This window comes from Callithrix jacchus, chromosome 5 (assembly GCF_049354715.1).
Source record: "Callithrix jacchus isolate 240 chromosome 5, calJac240_pri, whole genome shotgun sequence".
Classification (NCBI taxonomy): domain Eukaryota; kingdom Metazoa; phylum Chordata; class Mammalia; order Primates; family Cebidae; genus Callithrix; species Callithrix jacchus.
Window position 1 is genome coordinate 2,184,794 of NC_133506.1, and position 23,767 is coordinate 2,208,560.

The 23,767-nt window shown below is 44.2% G+C and overlaps 1 protein-coding gene and 1 pseudogene across 1 annotated transcript in view; one reads left to right on the plus strand and one right to left on the minus strand.

Moving 5' to 3' along the window:
* MROH8 (maestro heat like repeat family member 8) overlaps positions 1-23,767 on the plus strand; it is a 70,880-nt gene that overhangs the window by 34,357 nt on the left and 12,756 nt on the right. The window contains 5 exon segments of the mRNA XM_078375602.1: positions 1,867-2,002; positions 5,209-5,333; positions 7,945-8,097; positions 12,527-12,681; positions 20,894-21,035. Of these exon segments, the coding sequence (XP_078231728.1) occupies positions 1,867-2,002; positions 5,209-5,333; positions 7,945-8,097; positions 12,527-12,681; positions 20,894-21,035 (711 nt within the window).
* Positions 8,896-9,749, minus strand: LOC144582428 (UPF0561 protein C2orf68 pseudogene; annotated as a pseudogene).

Below are 23,767 nucleotides of genomic sequence, written 5' to 3' on the forward strand. Positions count from 1 at the left end.
ACAGAGTATCACTCTTATTGACCAGGTCGGAGTGCAATGGTACAATCTCAGCTCGCTGCAACCTCTGCCTCCCAGGTTCAAGCAATTCTCCTGCCTCAGCCTCCCTAGTAGCTGGGATTACAGGCATGTGCCACCACGCCTGGCTAATTTTGTATTTTTAGTAAAAACAAGGTTTCTCCATGTTGGTCAGGCTGGTCTCAAACTTCTGACCTTAGGTGATCTGCCCACCTCAGCCTCCCAAAGTGCTAGGATTACAGGCATGGACTACCACCCCCAGCCAAAAGTGTGGTCTTTAGACCACCTCTGGGTTTATACCCCAAAGAAAGGAAATCAGTATACCGAAGAGATATCTGCACCCCCACGTTTGTTGAGGTGCTCTTCATAATAGCCAAAGTTTGGAAGCAGCCTAAGTGTCCATCAGCAGATGAACAGATAAAGAAAATGTGGTACTTATATTCAGTGGAGCACTATTCAGTCATAAAAAGAATGAGATCCCAACAGTATGACTGGAACTGGAGATCATTATGCTAAGTGGAATATGCCAGGCACAGAAAGACAAAGATCACATGTTCTCATATATTGTGGGATCTGAAAATCAGAACAATTGAATTCATGGCGATAGAGAATAGAAGGATCATTATCAGAGGCTGGAGAGAGATGGGGATGGTTAATAGATACCAAAAAAATTGTTAGAATGAATAAGACCTAATATTTTATAGCACAACAGGGTGACTATAGTCAAAAATTATTTACTTGTGCATTAATAATTTTTAATATTAAAAATTTAATATATTTTTATTTAGTAATATTAAATATACATTTATTGGCCGGGTACAGTGGCTCACACCTGTAACCTCCGCCTGAGGTCAGGAGTTTGAGACCAGCCTGGCCAACATGGCAAAACCCTATCTCTACTAAAAATACAAAAATTAGCTGGGTGCAGTAGCTCATGCCTGTAATTCCAGCTACTCGGGAGGCTGAGGCAGGAGAATCACTTGAACCCGGGAAGCCGGGGTTGCAGTGAGCCGAGATCAAGCCATTACACTCCAGCCTGGGCAAAAAGAGCAAAACTCCATTTCAAAAAAAAAATTAATTAAAATAACTAAAGGAATATAATTGGACTATTTATGACACAAAAGATAAATGCTTGAGGTGATGGATACTCCATTTTCCATAATGTGATTATTACACATTGCATGCCTGTATCAAACATCTATATATCCCACAAATATATAAACCTACTATGTGCTCACAAAAATTAAAATTAAAAAATAAAAATAAGCCAGGCACGGTGGCTCATGCCTATAATCCCAGCACTTTGGGAGGCTGAGGCAGGCGGATCACAAGATCAGGAGTTCAAGACCAGCCTGCCCAATATTGATGAAACCCCGTCTCTACTAAAAATACAAAAAAAAATTAGCCAGGCTTGGTGGCACATGCCTGATCTCAGCTACTCAGGAGGCTGAGGCAGGACAATTGCTTGAACCCAGGAGGCGGAGGTTACAGTGAGCCAAGATTGTGCCACTGCACACCAGCCTGGGTAACAGAACAAGACTGTCTCAAAAGATGAAAAAGAAAAGAAAAAGAAAAACAGTGCTAGAATTAACATCTTTATGCACAAAGCTTTTTCATTTTTCAGATTGTTTACTTAGGTTAGAATTTTCCTATTTATTAATAATACCATCTGCTGGCTATACCATGTCTACCCATGTTAAATATGAACCCTACAGAGATCCACAGGCTGATTGTGACCCTTGCACTGTCTTGAGTTGGAAGTAGAATTGGGATTAATTCTTAACAATTCAAATTGAAGGCACTAAATGCACGTGTATTCTGATGACACTTTTCTTTTCTTTCTCAATTAAGCTTCCACTGTGATTCCAAAGACTCGGACACCTAGTGGCTCTGATGGCACTGCTCTGTGGGGACCCACATGAAAATGTGGCCAAGGAGGCTGGAGAGGGCATTCACTACCTGCTGGATATTACCCTGTGGCTGAAGTGTAAGGCACTGCTGAAGGCCGCAAGGTCCTGAGTGAATTCTCCAGCACAACATAAGCACCAGCCCTCCTTACTCACTCAGTCCCCATGTTCTAGAAAGCCTTTTTACAGTAGTTCAAAAAGAGAAAGATACATGGTCCATAGGCAGAGATCAAGCAACATTGACTAAGTAATTAGAATCCTAACACTGGATCAGACCTATCATTGTCATCCATCTGCATAGTCAGGGAGTGGCTAAACATGTGGCCCTGTGGACAAACTAGAGTGTTTAGTTTGGTCAGAAGTAGCAGTAAGGCTGGATGCAGTGGCTTACTCCTGTATTCCTAGCATTTTGCCAGGCCAAGGCAGGAGAACCGCTTGGGCCCAGGAGTTCAAGACTATACTGGGCAACATGACAAAACCCCTTCTCCACAAAAAATTTTAAAAATTAGCTGGCATGGTGAACTATACCTATAATCCCAGCTGCTCAGGCGGCTAAGGGAGAATCACTTGAGTCCAGGATGTCAAGGCTGCAGGAAAATTAATTTCTTTATGGAGAGAAATTACAGGGGCCATGAGTAAGAATCAAATCTAGTTGCAGGATTCAGAAAATGTAATCTGGAGAATAAGGAGCAATTTGCCAGCTAGAGAGGTAAGAAAAGTGTATTAGACAGAAGGAATGGCTAAGGAGAGGATCCTTGGTAGGCATGAGCTTAAGGAGTTTGAAAAATAGAGGGCCGGTGTGGTCAAGGAATGAATCATTGACTTCTGTGGTTAGAAAGGACTTGAGAGGATATCTAACCCAGCATCCCTGCAGTGTTTGAAGCTCAATCTACTCTATCCCTACCAAGTATACTCATGCACATGTAATGACATTTCAGCCAATAGCTAATCATGTATATGACAAGGGTCACATAGATTAGAATAGAGCTGGCTGGGCACGGTGGCTAACGCCTGTAATCCCAGCACTTTGGGAGGCTGAGGCGGGTGGATCACGAGGTCAAGAGATCGAGACCATCCTGGTCAACATGGTGAAACCCTGTCTCTACTAAAAATACAAAAAATTAGCTGGGCATGGTGGTGCGTGCCTGTAATCCCAGCTACTCAGGAGGCTGAGGCAGGAGAATTGCCTGAACCCAGGAGGCAGAGGTTGCGGCAAGCTGAGATCGTGCCATTGCACTCCAGCCTGGGTAACAAGAGCGAAATTCTGTCTCAAAAATAAATAAATAAATAAATAAAGTTCTCCTAAAAAAAAAAAAAGATTAGAATAGAGCTGAAATTTTTCTTGTTCTTTTCCTTTTTTTTTTTTTTTGATATAGTCTCACTCTGTTGCCCAGACTGGAGGGCAGTGGTATGATCACAGCTTACTGCAAACTCCACCTCCCAGATTCAAGTGGTTCTCATGCCTCAGCCTCCCAAGTAGCTGGGATTACAGGTGGCCACCACCACACCTGGCTAATTTTTGTATTTTTAGTAGAGATGGAGTTTTATATCTCTACTAAATGTTACTTAATGTGGCCAGGCTGGTCTTAAACTCCTGACCTCAAGTGATCTGCCTGCCTTGGCATCCCAGAATGCTGGGATTACAGGTGCGAACCACCACACCCAGACTTATTATTTTTTTTTTTAAGAAATGAAGTTTCCACCAGGCACAGTAGCTCATGCCTGTAATCCCAGCACTTTGGGTGGCCAAGAGGAGAATTGCCTGGACCCGGGAGGCGGAGGTTGCGGTGAGCCGAGATCGCGCCATTGCACTCCAGCCTGGGTAACAAGAGCGAAACTCCATCTCAAAAAAAAAAAAAAAAAGTAGTGTAGCACCAGCTGCGCGAGGTGGCTCACACCTGCAATCCCAGCACTTTGGGAGGCCGAGGCAGGCTGATCACGAGGTCAGGAAATTGAGACTATCCTCACCAACATGGTGAAACCCCATCTCTCCTAAAGTACAAAAAATTAGCCAGGCACCGTGGCATGCGCCTGTAGTCCCGGCTACACGGGAGGGGGAATCACTTGGACCCAGGAGGCGGAGTCTGCAGTGAGCCGAAATCGTGCCACTGCACTCCGGCCTGGTGACCGAGCGAGACACCATATTAAAAAAAAAAAAAGTATGCTCTATGTGATGTTTGTGCAGGGACCCAATAGCCTAATGGGGCATTTCTCAAAACATATACCCATTGCTAAGCTATGCATAACTGTAGTAGCTCTGCCTGGGTCTGCGCTTTACATGGATGCAGAAGCTCCATGCTTCTCAAAGCAGCTGTCCTGTCTTTGGGCACCTCTGAATATGAGCAATGTCTACCAGATATACAGCCAGAGAAATAGTCTATTATTGATTCGGCTAATATTTATGAAGCATTTATTGTTCTCGTGATGCATCAGTAGACAAAACAGATAAGGTACCTTCCCCCAGGGAGCTTATTTTGTTGTTGGAGAGAGAGTATCCTCCGCCAAGGGCTCAAAGATAAATTTTCCATCTACAAATTTCCAGCAAACATGAGATCATGATAAAACATGAGAAAAACAAGATACTACAAGTAGCGTTGGCATCCTCAATGATCAGCAGAACTAGCCATGTGATGAAGAGTTCTGATATCAGAATTATCATACACAGTATAAAGTTGGGCATTTTTTTCTGGAAACCTAAGCTTTATAGGGAGACTCCTCAAAATTCCTCACTAGCAGGGAAATGAGGTAGCACGCTTTGGTTATATTCACAAATCACTCAAATGCTCTGCTCTTACAAAGAGCTCTTTGCTTTTTTTTTCTTTTTTTTTAAGACAGGGTCTGTCACCAAGGCTGGAGTGAACTGGCATGATCTCAGTTCACTGCAATCTCTGCCTCCTGGGTTAAAGTGATTCTCCCACCTCAGCCTCCTGAGTAGCTGGGACTACAGGAGAGCACCACCACGCCCGGCTAATTTTTTAAATTTTTGGTAGAGACAGTTTCACCATGTTGGCCAGGGTTGTCTCAATCCCCTGAATTCAAGTGATCCGCCTGCCTCAACCTCCTCTTTGCTTTTTCTTTTGGCTCTTTTTATATATTGTTCCACAAGAAAAGAAAAATAAATCAGCCTTCAGATGAACACACACTCCCTCCTTTAGGCATTTTTTGTTCAAATGATAAAGAAGAGTGCGATCTTGGGATCCACTTTAAACTGGAGATCAACCAGGCCTGTAAAATCAAGAAGAAAAAAGAAGCCAGAAAGTATTAATATTTTATATTTTCTTCCCAGATACCACTCGTGACAAGAAAAATCAGCAAAACTTGAAAAGAGCATTGACAAAATTTCGAGAATTCCTGGAGCTCTCCAGCTCTGCTGTTAAATGCTTCTGCAGCTGTCCCTTCAGAATTGCCCAGGTAATCAGAATGGCTAAAATTATAACCACAGCCGGAAGTGTTGGCGAGGGTGGGGAACAACCAGAAGTCTCCTGCATTTATTCATAGAAATGTAAAATAGTAAAAACCACTTTGGAAAAAGTTCTGGTCATTTCTTATTAAATAAAACTGGCTAGGCATGGTGGCTCACACCTGTAATCCCAGCACTTTGAGAGGCTGAAGTGGGCGGATCACGAGGTCAGGAGATCAAGACCATCCTGGCCAAGATGGTGAAACCCCATTTCTACTAAAATATAAAAAATTAGCTGGGCATAGTGGCATATGCCTGTAGTCTCAGCTACTCGGGGGGATGAGGCAGAGGAATCTCTTGAACCTGGGAGGCGGAGGTTGCAGTGAGCCGAGATCACACCATTGCACTCCAGCTGGGTGACAGAGCAAGACTTCAACTCAAGAAATAATAAATAAAACAAAACCATACACAATTGTCCAGGGAATGTGGCCCAAAACATTCCATAGTTTGGAGACAAGGCACTATGTCCCTGGCTCCTATACACTTTGCCCTGTTAGTTTGGGGATAAGGTCAACCTGCCCTTGAGGCCAGTATCCCTGGATTTCACTTCATACCAGCTCTGCTCCTACTATTAATAATTGCCAGCCTCTTGCAAAGATATACGCTGGTCACAAAAAGGAGCTGCCAGAGAGTATGGTTGATCCACCAAGCCAGACTTTTTTAAATTAATCTAGTTATTCATTATTCAATAAACACTTATACAACCGCTAGGTACTAGGCATGCTAGCGGGTAGGGGAAAATAAGGAAAACCTACAGCTCTTACTCATGTAAGGTCAAAGGTATCAAGTAATTTCATCTCTCTGTACATCAATTTTCTCATCTGTACAATGGAGATCTGTAAAAATTGGGACAGTTTTTATAATTTACACTGTTTACAATTCAGTTGTGGTTAAATGAGGCTGGGCGTGGTGGTTCACGCCTGTAATCCCAGCACTTTAGGAGGCCATGGCGGGCAGATCACTTGAGGTCGGGAGTTCGAGACCAGCCTGACCAGCATGGAGAAACCCTGTCTCTACTAAAAATACAAAATTAGCTGGGTGTGGTGGCACATGCCTGTAATCCCACCTACTCAGGAAGCTGAGGCAGAATAATTGCCTGAACCCAGAAGGCAGAGGTTGCGGTGAGCTGAGGTCACACCATGGCATTCCAGCCTGGGCAAAAAGAGCGAAACTCCACCTCAAAAATAAATAAATAAATGAAAATTAATTAATTAATGAGATAGTGTATGGAAAATGCTTTGCTAAATGCCTGTCACATAGTAAGTGCCCAGTAGATTGTACCTATTATAATCATATGAAGGACTTTATATACTGCCAAATGCAATGAGAAACAGAATGACATATTCTTTTAGTATGTTGTCTCCTGACAAGGCATTTTAGTTATGCCTGGGGACCTGTCAGCTGTGTAACATAATAGGGCTTTTTTTTTTAGTCCGACTCCTATAAAAGTGTGACTTTCTTTTTTTTTTTTTTTTTTTTTTGAGAAGGAGTTTAACTCTGTCACCTAGGCTGGAGTGCGGTGGCATGATACCGGCTTACTACAACCTCCACCTCCCAGGCTCAAGTGATTCTCCCCCACAGCCTCCCAAATAGCTGGGATTACAGGCATCTACTACCATGCCCAGCTAATTTTTGTATTTTTGTAGAGACAGGGTTTCACCATATTGCCCAGGCTAGTCTCGAATTCTGGGCTCAAGTGATCCTCCCACCTTAGGCTCCCCAAGTGTTGGGATGACAGGTGTGAGCCACTGCGCCTGGCCAATAAAGCTTCTTTCTAAACATCACAGCAGCAGATTGGGTGTGGTGGCTCACCCCTCTCATCCCAGCACTTTGGGAGGCTGAGGCGGGAGGATCACTTGAGCCCAGAATTCAAGACCAGCCTGGGCAACATAGCAAGACCTCAGCTCTACACATAAAAAAGTTAGCTGGATATGGTGGTGCACGTGTGTAGTCCCAGCTACCCAGGAGGCTGAAGTGGGAGGATTATTTGAACCTGGGAGGTCCACGCTACAGTGAGCTGTGATCGCACCACTGTACTCCAGCCTCAGTATCAGAGCAGTAAAAGGCCATGCACAGATGCTAGCAGTGGATATTTAGGTTGCTTCCACCTTTTCACCTTTGTAAACAAGACTGGGCTAGGTGCATGGCTCAAGCCTATAATTCCAACACTTAGGGAGGCTGGGGCAGGAGGATCGCTTGAGCCAGGAGTTTGTGGCCAGCCTGGGCAACATAGTGAGACCCCTGTCTCTACAAAAAAAAAAAATTAATTAGCGGAATGTGGTAGCATGTGCCTGTAGCCTCAGCTACTCAGAAAGCTGAGGCAGGAGGATCGCTTGAGCCCAAGAGGTTGAGGCAACAGTGAGCCATGATTGTACCCCTGCCTGGATGACAGAGTAAAATGCTATCTCCAAAAATAAAACAAAACCACAAGACTCAAAACAGCATTGTACATCTTTGTCCACTTCTCTGATTGTAAACTTAGAATCAAGTCCTTGTTCAGGGCACTTTCTATCATACCGTATTTCCATATTTCTTGGACGTTTATTTTCCTTATCTTTTCAGATTTTTGAAGGTTTTCTTGATTCCAATGAGCTCTTCCAGTTTGTAACAACTACATTTGCTACCCTGAGAAACCCGAAACATTCCTGCACCCAGCAATCAGCAGGAGAATTACTGCTAACTTTGGCAAAAAATGCAGAGTCCCGATTTGAGAAGGTAAACTTTCAGTGGCCATTTCCTTCCTGGGTTCAAAAAGCCAGTAAGACCTCTTTATTCCCGGAGCTACTGAGGTCTCTACTTGTCATATTGAGCTGAGAACAGCTACTGATAGGTATAGGGTCAAAGCCTTATTCTATTTAGTCACAAATATCCATTCTATAAACATATACCAAACAACCACTGTGTATGTAACTAGGGAGGGAGTTTTTTGTTTTTGTTTTTGTTTTTTTTTTTTGCAAATAGGCCTCAAAAATGGAGGTCTCCCACTTTATTGGTATCAGAATTGCTTGGCAAGTTTGTTAGAAGGGTAGATACCCAGAACCCCCCCACCTCCAAAGTCCTGAGCAGCTGGAGGTACAGTCATGTTGAAAGGGGAGGAGAATGGATGGATTCTACCTGAGGCAGAAAGATGAGAGGGAAAGGAACAAAGAAAAAGGGCTGAAAAAAAGGTCTATGAATACATGGGTAGAAATGAGCAAAAGCACAGAACCACCATGAAATAACAAACATGGCTCATGCAACTGGAACAGCAGCAGCCAGGCATATGACCTTGCTGAGAAAGCACGATGTTGGCATGAGGCTTCATAAATCCTGGTTCTCCCTGGAGTCTCTGCTTCTAGAACACCACGCTAGCTACACAAAATTCTCAAAAAAAAAAAAAAATTCCGGAATATCAGGCTGGGCAAATGGGTCAAGATATAAGAAAGAATGATTGCAAGGCAGGCCAGGTGTAGTCCAGCAACACCCTATGGATGCCGCACCTAAGGGGGTCTCAAGATCAGACAAACTGGTCCTGATACCCCCAAACTAAGTATGAGTTCCCTGGGCAGAATTCTTCCGAGTGCAGTGAATCCAGCCTGGAGAGAACGCCTTCAGCCTTCAACATGGTCAGTGTCGGCTCTGGCGCTTTGCAATCTCCTCCTGGAAAAGCAACTTGAGGGCTTCGCGGATGGGTGGATCCAGAGGCGTGTGTGCTGACACCTCCTCACTCACCCTTCCCGGGTCATCGTCCTGATATACGATAACTGATGTGACATCTCCACTGTCTGCCTCGTACTCTAAGCAGAAGAGCTGATGGCCAGAAGGCTCCAGCTCGGAGCCTCCACTACTGCTGCCTTCACTGGATTCTTCAAAGTCTGGGTTGCGTGGGTGGGCAGAGACATCTCGGTGTCACGGCAGGTACACCTGCAGATCTGGCTTGCGGGGCCACGTCAGCGCGGCCGTATGCTGCCTCCTCACCTTCTCCTTGGCCACCTGCTCCACCTCTTTGTTGTCGTCCCGGGCGATCTGGTTCCGTAGGATATGGTGCACGAAGCCGTGGTTCATGTCCAGCCGCCCGCCAGGCTTGCAGCAGTGCCCAGGCCGGGGATGCGGCCCCGTCTCCATCCGGAAGCCGGGGCGCAGAGTCGCCACTGCCCCGACGGCCCCAACAACCGCCACCCGTCCACAGAGGTCTGCGTCGCCCCTCCGATTTTGTTTTTTATCTAAGATGTGGTCCGTATTTCCTAGAAGAGTAGAGTTTTTCTGGGGAGACATAACTAACATACATATGAGAATGACTTTAATTTAGAGACTCATCCAGATAGATTAAAGGTACCAAGATTTAAAAAGCTGTAAGTGGCTGGGCATGGTGGCTCATGCCTGTAATCCCAGCATTTTGAGAGGCCAAGGCAGGCAGAGGCTTGAGCTCAAGAGTTCAAGACCAGCCTCAGCAACAGCGTGAAACCCTGTCTCTACTAAAACTGTAAAAATGCAATCCCGGCTACTTGGGTGGCCGAGGCAGGAGAATTGCATGAACCTAGGAGGCAGAGGCTGCAGTGAGCTGAGATTGTGCCAGTGCCCTCCAGCTTGGGCAACAAAGTGAGACCCTGCCTCAAAATAAATAAATAAATAAATAAGTAAATGTAAATAAAAAGCCGTGAGTGACCCTAGAAGGAAGCAGACTTAGAAATCTTAAAACTAAGAGAATTTATCTAAATGTATTTAAAATTAACACAACAAGAAATACCTATACTATTATGTAATTTACAAATAAAGAAGGCCATGCCAGCAGAGATAAAAGGGATGAAAGTAGTTGTCTCTGGAGAGCAGACCTGGCGGAGAGGAAGGAGAGCACCTTGAAATACCACTGGGCTTTTTAAATTGTGTGCATGTTGTTCTTGGGTACAAATCAAAAGTAATTTAAGAATGATAAGAACCAGCCGGGTATGGTGGCTCACACTTACAATCCCAGCACTTTGGGAGGTTGAGGCAGGTGTATTGCTTGAGCCCAGGAGTTCAAGACCAGCCTGCGCAACATAGTGAGACCCCATCTCTACAAAAAAATTTTTAGAAATTAGCCAGGCGTGGCGGCACACACCTGTATTTCCAGCTACTTGGGAAGCTGAAACAGGAGGATTGAGTCTGGTGAGCCATGACTATGCATTTACATTCCAGCCTGGGCAACAGAGGGAGCCCTTGTCTCAAAAAACAGCAACAAATAAAACAAGTTATAAAACAACAACAAAAAAAAAGATGATCACCCTTTATTTTAGCCTGTTAAAATAACAAAGATGCAAAAAGAATGACAGGATAAGAGCATGGTGAGCTGGGCACTTGTATCAGTTGGGTGCCTTTAGCAGCAAAAAAAAACCCAGTAGGTAGAAGCTTAAATAAAGGATTTATCCTCTCACATAACAAGTCTGGACATAGAGTATTTTCCAGGATTGATTCAGTGATTCAACTGTGTTATCAAAGACCCAGGGGTTTCTTCATCTTTCTGCCTTGTCTGTTCATGTGGTCATAGGGCAGTCAGAGCAATTTTGGACATTCTGAGAAGAATAGACTATGTCCAGAAAGAAGAAAGATGTTGCCTTCCTTTTTATGTCTTTATTCAGGGAAGAAAATCTTTCCCAAAAAAACCCCAATAAATGTACCCTTGTGTTTGTTAGCCAAATTTTTTTTTTTTTTTTTTTTTTTTTTTTTAGACAGCGTTTTGCTCTGTTGCTCAGGCTAGAGTGCAATGGCACAATTTTGGCTCACTGTAACCTCTGCCTCCCAGGTTCCTGTGATTCTTTCACCTCAGACTCCCAAATAGCTGGGATTACAGGCACCCACCAAATGCTCAGCTAATTTTTTGTATTTTTAGCAGATACAGGGTTTCACCATGTTTGCAAGGCTGGTCTCAAACTCCTGACCTCAAGTGATCCACCCGCCTCAGCCTCCCAAAGTGCTGGGATTACTGGTGTGTGAGCCACTGTGCCTAGCCTACCGGTGCTGATAATGGCCATTTTATATTAAGTGGTTGAGGTGTGCTTCTCTGAGAAGTTGACATTTCCACAGAGACAGGAACCCACGCATCTGTGGGTGAGAGGAGTAGTCCAAGCAGAGAACTGGATCAAAGCCCAGTGGCTCCTATTTCCCTTACCTGAGCCTGATGGACATCTCTGGGAAGAAGAGAGGTAAGGAGTCCACTGCCATTCTCAGAGTCACCGTGGGAAAAAGCCCAGCTTCCTTGCAACGCTTTTATTAGTTTGTCTTGTTATAAAATCAATACATCATTATTAAGGAAAAATTAGAAAAAATATAGACACAAAAAAATCTAATATTCTATCACTCAAAAACACATTATTGACAGTTTTGATTATAAATCTTTCCAAATTCCTTATATACACACATACAGATATATTTTAAGTAGTTTTCATCAGAAACTAAAAAATAATGAACAGGGCTGGGCACGGTGGCTCACGCCTGTAATCCCAGCACTTTGGGAGGCCGAGACGGGTGGATCACAAGGTCAAGAGATCAAGACCATCCTGGTCAACATGGTGAAACCCTGTCTCTACTAAAAATACAAAAACTTAGCTGGGCATGGTGGTGCGTGCCTGTAATCCCAGCTACTCAGGAGGCTGAGGCAGGAGAATTGCCTGAATCCAGGAGGCGGAGGTTGCGGTCAGCCGAGATCATGCCATTGCACTCCAGCCTGGGTAACAAGAGCGAAACTCCGTTTGGAAAAAAAAAAAAAGAAAGAAAAAATAATGAACAGTTAATTTAAAAGTCACCCCCTAGGGGTCGGGTGCAGTGACTCATACCTGTAATTCCAGCACTTTGGGAGACCAAGGTAGGAGTATCACTTGAGCCCAGGAGTTCAAGACCAGCCTGGGCAACATAGAGGGACCTTGTCTCTACAAAAAATTATCTGGGTGTGGTGGTGTGCGCCGGGAGTCCCAGCTACTCGGGAGGCTGAGGTGGGAGGATCACTTAAGACCAGGGGTTCAAGGCTGCCGTGAGCTGTTTGTGCCACTGCATTCCAGGCTAGACAAAAGAGCAAGACCCTGTCTTTAAAAAAAGTCACCCTCACCCAGGACCTTTCAGAAATGGCCACAATATCCTCAATAACCATCAGTGTCCTATAGGATTACAGTCTTAGTAATTTTTTCCTTGTCAGGTACCAGAAATCATGAGAGTTATCTGTGCCTATCTATCCATAATCAGCCAGCCTAGAGTCCGCCAACAAATCATAAGTACCGTGACTTTATTTATATCCAGGCCCAAGTACAAAGATGTAGTGCTCAGCTTCCTTCTATGTCATCCAGTGCCATATGACAGATAACAGAACCCTGTACAGCCTCTGGATTAAATTGGAGTATGTGACATAGCTCTGGGTATTGCAAAACCTGGTTGTCTTGAAAAATCTAATGATCCTCTTGTAAAGAAGACACGATATAGATAAAGCTGGTGATATAAATCAGAACATAATGTATAATCCTCAGGAAAGAATCCCACAGATTCCAAATGAAGAACATCTGTAAGATAATTGAACTGGACTCTTCAAAAATGTTAACATCATGGAAGTAAAACTAGTGGTGGGGGAACTGTCCTGGGTAAAAAGGTACTCAAAAACATACCCAAGTGCATTGTGTGACCTTGACTGGATCCTGGTTCAAAAACAAAAGCTATAAAAGAAAGCTTGGAGAAAATTTAAATATGGAATACTATACTAGAATATTACTATAATTTTCTGGCCAGGCACAGTGGCTGACATCTGTAATGCCAGCTCTTTGGCCAAGGTGAGCGGATCACTTAAGGCCAGGAGTTCAAGATCAGCCTGGCCAACAGGGTGAAACCTCATCCCTACTAAAAATACAAAATTTAGCTGGGCATGGTGGCAGGTGCCTCTAATCCCAGCTACTTGGGAGGCTGAGGCAGGAGAATTGCTTGAACCCAGGAGAAGGAGGAAGTTGCAGTGAGCCAAGATCACACCACTGCACTCCAACCTGGGCAACAGTGAGACTGTCTCAGACAAACTAACAAAAATTAGTGTAATTTTCTTAGGTGTGAAATACTATGGTTATGCAGAAGGATGTCCTTATTCTTAGTAGATAAAATATTCAAGTTATTTAGGGGTAAAGTGTCATAATGTCTGCAACTCACTTGAGAATGGTTTTGCCTAAAAATAAGGAAATAAATATATACATTGAAAAAGTAGGGCCGGGTGTGGTGGCTCACGCCTATAATCCCAGCACTTTGGGAGGCCGAGGCAGGTTTATCACAAGGTCAGGAGTTCAAAACCAGCCTGACCAACATGGCGAAACCCTGTCTCTACTAAAAATACAAATATTAGCCAGGCATGGTGATGTGTGCCTGTAATCACAGCTACTCAGGAGGCTGAGGCAGGAAAATCACTTGAACCCAGGAGACGGAGATAGTAGTGAGCCAAGATCACGTTGCTGCACTCCAACGTGGGTGACAGAGAGAGACTCCATCTTGAAAAAGTAAATATGTATACATAAAAAAGTATGGAATCAGAGAGAGGATCAAACAGGATGGGTTTTTCTGCGTATTTTTGTGGGCACATAGTAGGTGTAAAGAAGTCTTTTCGAATAGTGCTTTTCACATTTGGAGGCACCTGGAAAATTCCAGAAAGATGCCTATGGAGGAGGCAGGAGGGCTTCAGAATAAAGTCCCGTGCCCCCACCCACTTTAACCAGAGCAGCGCCTCTCTTAATCTGCTTTTTCTGTTGTGATTCTGGGCAACTATTTTATTTAAGAAGAGATTTCCCTGCTTTAAACTATTTCAAAACTATTAAGTGAATGGCTCTCACGTAATATCTTGGTGTAGTGTTTATTATGTCCTCTATACTGAACTAAATCAACTAATAGAAGACTTTTACCCATTCAGAGAAAAAAAATACAGATTTTTTTTCAAAGCTGGGTGTGGTGGCACACACCTGTAATCCCAGCTACTTAAGAGGTTGAGGCAGGAGAATCGCTTGAGCCCAGGAGTTTCGGGCCATGGTACATGATGGCTGTACTTGCGAATAGCCACTGCACTCCAGCCTGGAGTAACAGTCTTACTTTTTTTTTTTTTTTTTTTCTGAAGAGACAGCAATTCAAGCATAGCTCACTGCAGCCTTGAACTCCTGGGCTCAAGCGATCCTCTCGCCTCAGCCACTTGAGTAGCTGGGACTACAGGTGTGGACCACCATACTCAAGCTTTTTTAATTTTTAAAATATTTTTTAGCTTACTTTTGTATATTCCTCTAACAAATTGTTCTTAAATGTTTGGTACTTGCTATAGCTTATCTGTACTTGACTCTTAAATAAAAATAAATATTTTGTAGGCCAAGGTGGGCCAATCGCCTGAGGTCAGGAGTTCCAGACCAGCCTGGCCAACATGGTGAAACCCCATCTCTACTAAAAAAAAAAAATACAAAAATCAGCCAGGCATGGTGGCGCGTGCCTGTAATCCCAGCTACTTGGGAGGCTGAGGCAGGAGAATCACTTGAACCCAGGAAGCGGAGGTTGCAGTGAGCCAAGATTGCACTACTGCAATCCAGTCTGGGAGACAGAACAAGACCCTGTCAATAAATAAATAAACAAATCTAAGTACAAAATGTTAAATATATTTAGTTTTGTTTTTTGTGAGAGTGAAACAGGGATTTTCTTTGTCACACAGGCTGCAGTGCAGTGACATAGAGTTCACTGCAGCCTAGACCTTCCAGGCTCAAGAAATCCTCCCACCTCAGCCACCAGAGTAACTGGGACTACAGGCGCACACCACCAGACCCAGCTAAATTTTTTATTTTTTTGTGGTTTCTCAGTGTTACCCAGGCTGGTCTCAAACTTCTGGGTTCCAGCGATCCACCTGCCTCAGCCTCCCAGAGTGATAGGATGACAGACATGAGCCACCGTGTTCTGCCCTATTTAATTAAGTATACTTTCAGCATTATTCTGTTGTGTGTATTTGTTCTACCTCTGGGAGGCCTTTCAAAACTGCTGTAGATCAAATGCAAACTACGGAATCTTTTAGAAATGTAACCGACTTAGGAAATGTTATTCTGATTATGTTTTTGTCATTTACTTGAAGTTCATTGTGTCACAGGACAGTGACGGCTGGACCGGTGGTGCTGGGGTGAAAGAATTTACCAAGACAGTTGTGAGTAGAGGAAGGCAGATTTATTAGAGAAAGTAGGAAAATAACGGTCCCAGAGAGACAGTGGGGAACCTACAGGAGAGAAGTCGACTCTGGGGAGACAGAGGCTTGCTGGAGATTTGATAGGATCATGTCCATGCTGTATGTTGAAGAGGGCTTTGTGCAGTACTGATAATGTCAAGTTGCAATGAGCTAACTTGCAGGCATCTGGTGATAGCTGGGCACAGGAGGATGGTGAGTTAATTGCGCAGGAGGGCTGTGTCCTGGATCATGAAGAGAGGCGGGCTTATAGCTTATCTGCTTTTTCTTTTTGCATTTCCCTGCTCCTGCCAGCCTGGCTTCCTTTCCCTAATTAGGACTCCACACGTTAGTTGGTTTACATGTAGATTGGGGTGATTGTTCTTAGGAAGCTGTTTGATGCATCAAGTGGCCTCATGTAATGTCTCAACGTCTGTAATCCCAGCACTTTGGGAGGCTGAGGTGGGTGGATTATGAGGTCAGGAGTTAAAGACCAGCCTGGCCAAGATGGTGAAACCCCGTCTCTACTAAAAATCCAAAAATTAACAGGGTGTGATGGCAGGCACCTGTAATCCCAGCTACTCGGGAGGCTGAAGCAGAGAATTGCTTGAACCCAGGAAGTGGAGGTTGCAGTGAGCTGAAACCGTGACACTGCACTCCAGCCTGGAGTGAGACTCCATCAAAAAAAAAAAAAAAAAAAAAAGCATCAACTATGTGTGAGGTGCTATTAGGCCCTATAAGTAATGGACAAGACATGCATCCCACCCTTAAGCAGCACAGTCTGGTAGCCACATAGATGAATAACTATTCAAAACCTAAGTAGGGAGTTCTGTGGAAGCCCCTAGGTCTGGACTTGATTAGATGAAGGGTCAGGAAATGACTTCTGAAAGCAGAGCTGCCCCCAAGCTGATGAATGCTAACAGCCAGATGGTAGGTCAAAGTTGCAGGAGAGAAAAACGGATAGTAAGAAGCGCTCAGACACCAGGGATCTTTTTGCTGTGATAGAAATGTTCTAACAATGGATTGCGGTCATGGCTGCACAACCTTGTAAATTTACTAAAAGTCGTGTATGCTTAAGACAGGTAATCTTTATGGTGGTATATTATAACTCACTAAAGCTCCTTTTTAAAAATGGTCAGAAATTAGCAGCGATTGATTGGGACCAACTTATAATTGGGATAGCAGACTTTATACTACAGGAGTTGGGAAGCCACTGACGAACTTTAGTTAAGGAACTTACATCATCAGTTGTGCATTTTTAGTGTGACTCTGACAGAGATGTATTAGAGGCTGTTCTGCCAGACAGCAGGAAGGACAGGCAGTTAAGCAGGTGCACCTTTTTAGGAAAAAGATGATGATGCCCTGATTAGGGCAATGACTCCAGAGATGGAAAGGAGGAAGGAGTAAAGAAACAGGAGCAGCCAGGCACGGTGGCTCACACCTGTGATCCTACCACTTTGGGAGGTCAAGGCCAGTGGATCACCTGAGGAAGGAGTTCCAGACCAGCCTGGCCAACATGGCAAAACTCCGTCTCTACTAAAAATACAAAATTAGCTGGGCCTGGTGGCGAGAGCCTGTAATTCCAGCTACTCTGGAGGCTGAGGCAGGAGAATCACTTGGATCTGGGAGGCAGAGGTTGCAGGGAGCCAAGACTGGACCACTTCACTCCAGCCTGGGCAACAGAGGGAAACTCCATCTAAAGAAAAAAAAAAAGGAAAGAAAAAAGAAATAGGAGCATCTGTAGGCAGGCCTTGATTGAATCAGAGAGGAATGGCAGGGAAGAAGGCATTCAGGCTAATTCCCCACTCGTCAGTTTTTGGCTTTGGAGGCCAAGTTAATGGTGATATCATTTACTGACACAGGAATTACACTACATTTTCACCACTGACTATTTCTCTGTGGGATATGAAATACTTTGAGAAACTCAATTCACTAATGCAGGACCAAATCAAAGAAGTCATAGAGTGTGTATGTGACATGTGTCCCTCATACTACCCTGGTGCAGTACTCTGTCCCAGTAGGCCACCAGAAGAGACAAGTGGCTGTTTCTCTTTCTATTCCATAAGGATGCTACAGCAGGATTTTTTTTTTTTTTTTTTTTTTTTTTTTTTTTTTTTTGAGATGGAGTCTCAGACTGTCGCCTGGGCTGAAGTGCAATGGTGAAATCTTGGCTCACTGCAACCTCCGCCTCCCAGGATCAAGCTGGTTCACGTGATTCTCCTGCCTCAACCTTCTGAGTAGCTGGGATTACAGGTGCACACCACCACACCCAGCTAATTTTTTGTATTTTTAGTAGAGACGGGATTGCACTATGATGACCAGACTGGTTTCGAACTCCTGACCTCGTGATCTGCCAACCTCGGGCTCCAAAAGTCCTGGGATTACAGGCATGAGCCACTGCACCCAGCCTAGGATATTTGCTCTTAAATATGTAGGCTTCTTCAGTCTCCTAGCGCAGTCTTTGTTAAAGTGCCTGAAACACTGCCTCAGAATCCCCTATGAAGCTTGTTAAAAATGCATCTTCTGGCCAGGCGTGGTGGCGCTCATGCCTGTAATTCTAGCACTTTAGGAGGTTGAGACGGGTGTGTAGCTTGAGCCCAGGAGTTCAAGACCAGCCTGGGCAACATGGTGAAACCCTGTCTATACAGAAAATGCAAAATTAGCCGGTTGGGGTGGCACATGCCTCTAGTTCCAAATAGGAGGACAAGATGGGAGAATCATCTGAGTCTAGGAAATTGAGACTGCAGTGAGCTGTGATTGTGCCACTCTATTCCAGCCTGGGTGTCAGAGTAAAACCCTGTCTAAAAAAAACACAAACAAAGAAACAAAAACCATCTTCCAGTACCCTACATCAGACCTACTATTTTTGGTCAGGTCTCTTGTTTGGAAGTAGCAGAAACTGAGCTGCTCACACTACCTTAAGGAATTGTATAGGCTTATATTACAGGAAAGTCCAAGGGTCTGTCTTCAGGATTGAATCCGGAGGCTTCGTTTATTTCATCAGGGCTCCATCTCTCAGATGGATTTGCACGAAAGGTGGCAAAAATGGCTACCATCAGCTCAAAACTGCAGTGGAAAGGCTGTGTCATTTCCCCTTTAGCTCTGAGAAATGTCCTGGGCCAGGACTGATTAGCCTAGCTTGGAGTCAACTCCTACCAAACTACACCAACCAAATATGATTATGAAGGATCTTGTAAAGGCCGTTTCCCAACAGGATAATGGGCAAACAAAACCCATGTCACGACTACAGAATCAGAATCACTGGAAGTGGGAAGATTTTTTCCAGTTTTTAAACTCTCTGGATGTTTCTCACACTGGAATTTGTGAACCGTTGGCTTAAAGGCTGTGTGCTTTCTAAATTCAGATATGCTTTCAGCACACTTAAAATGTGCACCAAACCAAAAGCATTTCGCAACACGTCTGTCACAATAAACAGCTTCTTAAAGTACTTCATTTATTCCCTCAGGAATTCAGAGAAAATAACCAAGGGTAAGTAAACATGGGAATTTCTTTATGTCATCCCAGATGAATGTTCCTCTTCTGCCATCTCATCATTCAGCAGCTGTGAGCTTTTTCAACAGCCTACATTGCCTTTCTGGCCTTTTCTTTAGGAGTCCTTTAGGACCTTCTTTGTTTTATTCACAAATTAGAATCACTAGGCTGAGGAGTGAAATGTTGGTATAGTTTTTAAGCCTCTCAAGTTTTAGGATGATTCTCACAGTTGGAAGACCACGCTTTTTTTTTTTTTTCTTCTTTTTTTTTTTTTTTTCTTTTTTTTCTGAGACAGAGTCTTACTCTGCCTCCTAGGCTGGAGTGTGATTTTAGCTCACCTCAGTCTCTGCCTCCTGGGATCAAACAATCCTCCCACCTCAGTCTCCTAAGTAGCTAGGACTACAGGCACACACCACCACACCTGGCTAATTTTGCATTTTTTGTAGAGACAGGGTTTCACCATGTTTCCCAGGCTGGTCTTAAACTCCTGGGCTCAAGTGATCCTCCTGTCTCAGCCTCCCAAATAGGTGACTAATCTGGATGGATTGAACACACAATGTGGATGGGGAAGTGGTGGGGCTAAAAAGTTAAGTTGGGACCGGGTTATGAATGGCCTTGAAGTCCATGCTGAGGCAATCGCAATTTGATTCGAAAAACCTGGGGAGTTTGGATGGTGGGGGATAAAGGGAGGGAGAGCATTAGGACAAATACCTAACACATGTGGGCTTAAAACCTGGATGACGAGTTGATAGGTGCAGCAAACCACCATGGCACACGCATACCTATGTAACAAAGCTGCACATTATGCATATGTATCCCGGAACTTAAAGAAATTTTTTAAAAATTAGCCAGGTGCAGTGACTCACACTTGTAATCCCTACAAGGAGGCCGAGGTGGGCAATTCACTTGAGGTCAGGAGTTCGAGACCAGCCTGACCAACATGGCGAAACTCTGGCTCTACTAAAAATATAAAAATTAGCCGGGCATACCGAGACCAGCTCTGCCGTAGAGATTCCCCACCCAGGCGGCCATGAAGGAATTAAGGAGCAGACACAAAGATAGAGTGCAAAGTGGGACTACCAAGGAGCTCACAGCCTTCCAGCTGAGAGCCTTGAGCAGACGCTAACCCATGTAGTTATTCTCTCTAAACAGGTGATTATTATTAACAAACAGATGTTCTGTGTTTTCCCACAGAACCAAGATAAACTAGTCAGGCAGCTGGTGCCTGCTTACCACTGATCAAGGACAAACTAGAAAGCATTCTCCATGAGGGGGCCACAGGGGCAGGGTCACATATCCCATGCTTAAAGAATTGTTTTAACCGATGTATGATATACATATAAATTGTTTTACTACTTTAGAATGCCCCAAGCAGTTTTGGGCCAGCTGGGTTTTCCTTGCCATCGTTCTCAGCAAACTATACCATTTATCATACACGTTAGGACTTGCCCCACATGGACGTGGTGGTGGGCACCTATAATCCCAGCTACTCAGGAGGCTGAAGCAAGAGAATTGATTGAATCCAGGAGACGGAGGTTGCAGTGAGCCGAGATCTTCCCACTGACTTCAGCCTGGGTGACAAAGCAAGCCTCCATGTTCAAAAAAATAATAATGATAAAAATTTTAAAACAAGAAAATTTAGAGCCATAGGAATCCTACTCTGCCTGTTTTCGAATAAACTGGTACAACCACTTTTTTTTTTTTTTTTTTTGAGATAGGTTTCACAAAAAGAAAAAAAAAACCTGGGGAGTTACTGTTATGAAATCAAAATCAGTCTTTTGACACCCTGAAGAACTGAGTAGACAGGAGAACCTCTTCTAGATTGCATTGGAATCAGCCATTCTCCTGAACCCTCTTGTTCTTTGGGATTTCCAGGCACCTGACTGAGGTGTGGAGAACGCTGGTGGTGGAGCTGCCCAGCATGACCTGGATTCTGTGGAGGCTCCTGAGGAAGCTGCAGAAATGCCATAATGAGCCTGCACCGGAGAAGATGGCACATGTGGCTGTGGCTGTAAGCCCTTGAGCTCTGCCCCTCTAATGTAACCCCTCCCAGGATGACTGACCCCACAGCCCAGTGGAGAGTGTTCTTTTTGGTCCCTCGCAAAGCCTGCATCTGTCACCCATTGATTAATTGATTGATTGATTGACTGAGATGTTGTTTCACTCTTGTTGCCCAGGCTGGAGTGCAATGGACGCCATCTCTGCTCACCGCAACCTCTGCCTCCCAGGTTGAAGCAGTTCTCCTGCCTCAGCCTCCCAAGTAGGTGGGACTACAGGCGTGTGCCACCACACCAGGCTAATTTTGTATTGTTAGTAGAGATGGGGTTTCTCCATGTTGGTCAGGTCCCGACCTTAGGTGATGGGCCCGTCTCAGCCTTCCAAAGTGCTGGGATTACAGGCATGAGCCACCGTGCCCTGCCCTTCATCCATTTATAAGTCTACAGTGTTTCTACCAAGGGATTGACATGGAGGGAGCTGGGAGAGGGAAGGAGTCAGAATGTTTCATATAAACTTGTCCAACCTGCCTTCTGTTGTTGTTGTTCTGTTCTGTTAAGGTTTAGGCTTTCAGCAGCCTGAAGCCATGGTGTTTAGTTTCTGTCTCTAATGATAAGCGGAAAAGGCGGATAAGGAAGGGGCTTTATTGACCCAACCAGAAGCAGAAACTAAAAACCCATGATTGTCATCTCTCCCTTGGAAATATCCCTAGTTTAATGTGTTTAAAACATTCCTTCCCTCATCCTTTAAAAGCTATGTATCATCATAAAGAGAAATACAAACTCATGAGAAAAAAAGAAAAACTTCAAATGATGTAGAACTGTATAAAATAGAAAGTGCAGGCCGGGTGCAGTGATTCACACCAGTAATTCCAGCACTTCGGGAGGCCAAGGCGGGTGGATCACCTGAGGTTAGGAGTTCAAGACCAGCCTGGCCAACATGGTAAAACCCATCTCTACTAAAAGTACAAAATTAGCCAGGTGTGGTGGTGCATGCCTTTAATTGCAGCTAATTCGTGAGGCTGAGGCAGGAGAATCGCATGAACTCAGGAGGCAGAGGTTGCAGAAAGCTGAGATTGCATGCCACAGTGTGCCACCGCACTCCAGCCTGGGTGACAGAGTGAGACTCCATCTCAAAAAAAGAAAAAAGCCAGACACAGTGGCTCACACCTGTAATCCCAGCACTGTGGGAGGCCGAGATGGGCAGATCACTTGAGGTCAGGAGTTCCAGACCAGCCTGGCCAACATGATGAAACCCCATCTCTAGTAAAATATAAAAATTAGCTAGGCATGGTGGCAGGCGCCTGTAATCCCAGCTACTCAGGAGGCTGAGACAGGAGAATCACTTGAACCTGGGAGGCAGAGGTTGTAGTGAGCTGAGATCACACCACTGCACTCCAGCCTGGGCAACAGAGCAAGACTCCATCTCAAAGAAAAAAAAAAAAGGAAAGTACAGGTCTTCCTGAGCAGAGGTTGGCCAACTTTCTGTAAAAGACCAGATGATAAGTTTTTTAAGCTTTGCAGGCCACATATAGTCTCTGCATCTATTCTTTGGATTTTTTTTCAAGCAATCCTTTTTAAAAATGTAAAAACCATTCTTAGCTCATGGCTGTAACAATCACCCTAAAAACGAACTTTCCAGAAGTCTTTATACATATATAAACTTTTGGTATATCTATTTGGCATAGTTTTTTTTTCATTTTTTCCTTTTACTTTATTTTTTAGAGCAGTTTTAAATTCACAGCAAAATTAAACAAAGTACAGAGTTCCCATAAACTTTCTACCTCCACAGACACACAGACTGCCCTACTATCAACATTTACTTTAACTTTATTTTTTCCCCTACCCGTTTTCTCTGGTCTAAATTATTGTTATTTTTCTTTTTAAGACAGGGTCTCACTGTATTGCCCAGGCTGGACTACATGACCTCAGTTCACCACAACCTCTCCTTCCCGGGCTCAAGTAATCCTCCCACCTCAGCCTCCTGAGGCACTGGGAATACAGGAGAGTGCCACCATGCCCGGCTAATTTTTGTACTTTTTAGTAGAGACAGGGATTCCCCATGTTACCCAGTCTGGTGTTGAACTCCTGGGCTCAAAACAATCCTTCTGCCTCAACCTCCCAAAATACTGGGATTACAGACATGAGCCACCACACCCAGCCTTGTATATGTTTTTAATTGGCCGTTTATATTTCTTCTTTTGTGACTTGTCTGTTCATGTCCTGTATGCCAGTCCTTCTCAGATTTAATATGCACACAAACCACAGTCACTTGGGGATATTATTAAAATGCAGGTTCTAATGCGGCAGGTCTGGGATGGGGCTTGAGATTCTCCCTGTTTAACCATCTCCCTGGTGATGCCAGTGCTGCTGGTGTGTGGCCTACCCTTTGGGTAATAAGCCTTCACATTTTTTTTACTGCTATATAAGAACATTTTTATATATTAAGAACAATACATTGATACAAATACTTCTCCAGGTTGTTATCTCTTTCTTTTTCTTTTTTTTTGAGATGGAGTCTTGCTCTGTCACCCAAGCTAGAGTGCAATGGCACAATCTTGGCTCACTGCAACCTCTACCTCTTAGGTTCATATGATTCTCCTGCCTCTGCCTCCAGAGTAGCTGGGATTACAAGCATGAGCCACCACACTTGGCTAATTTTTTTGTATTTTTAGTAGAGACAGGGGTTTACTATGTTGACCAAGCTGGTCTCGAACTCCTGACCTCAGGTGATCCACCCACCTCGTCC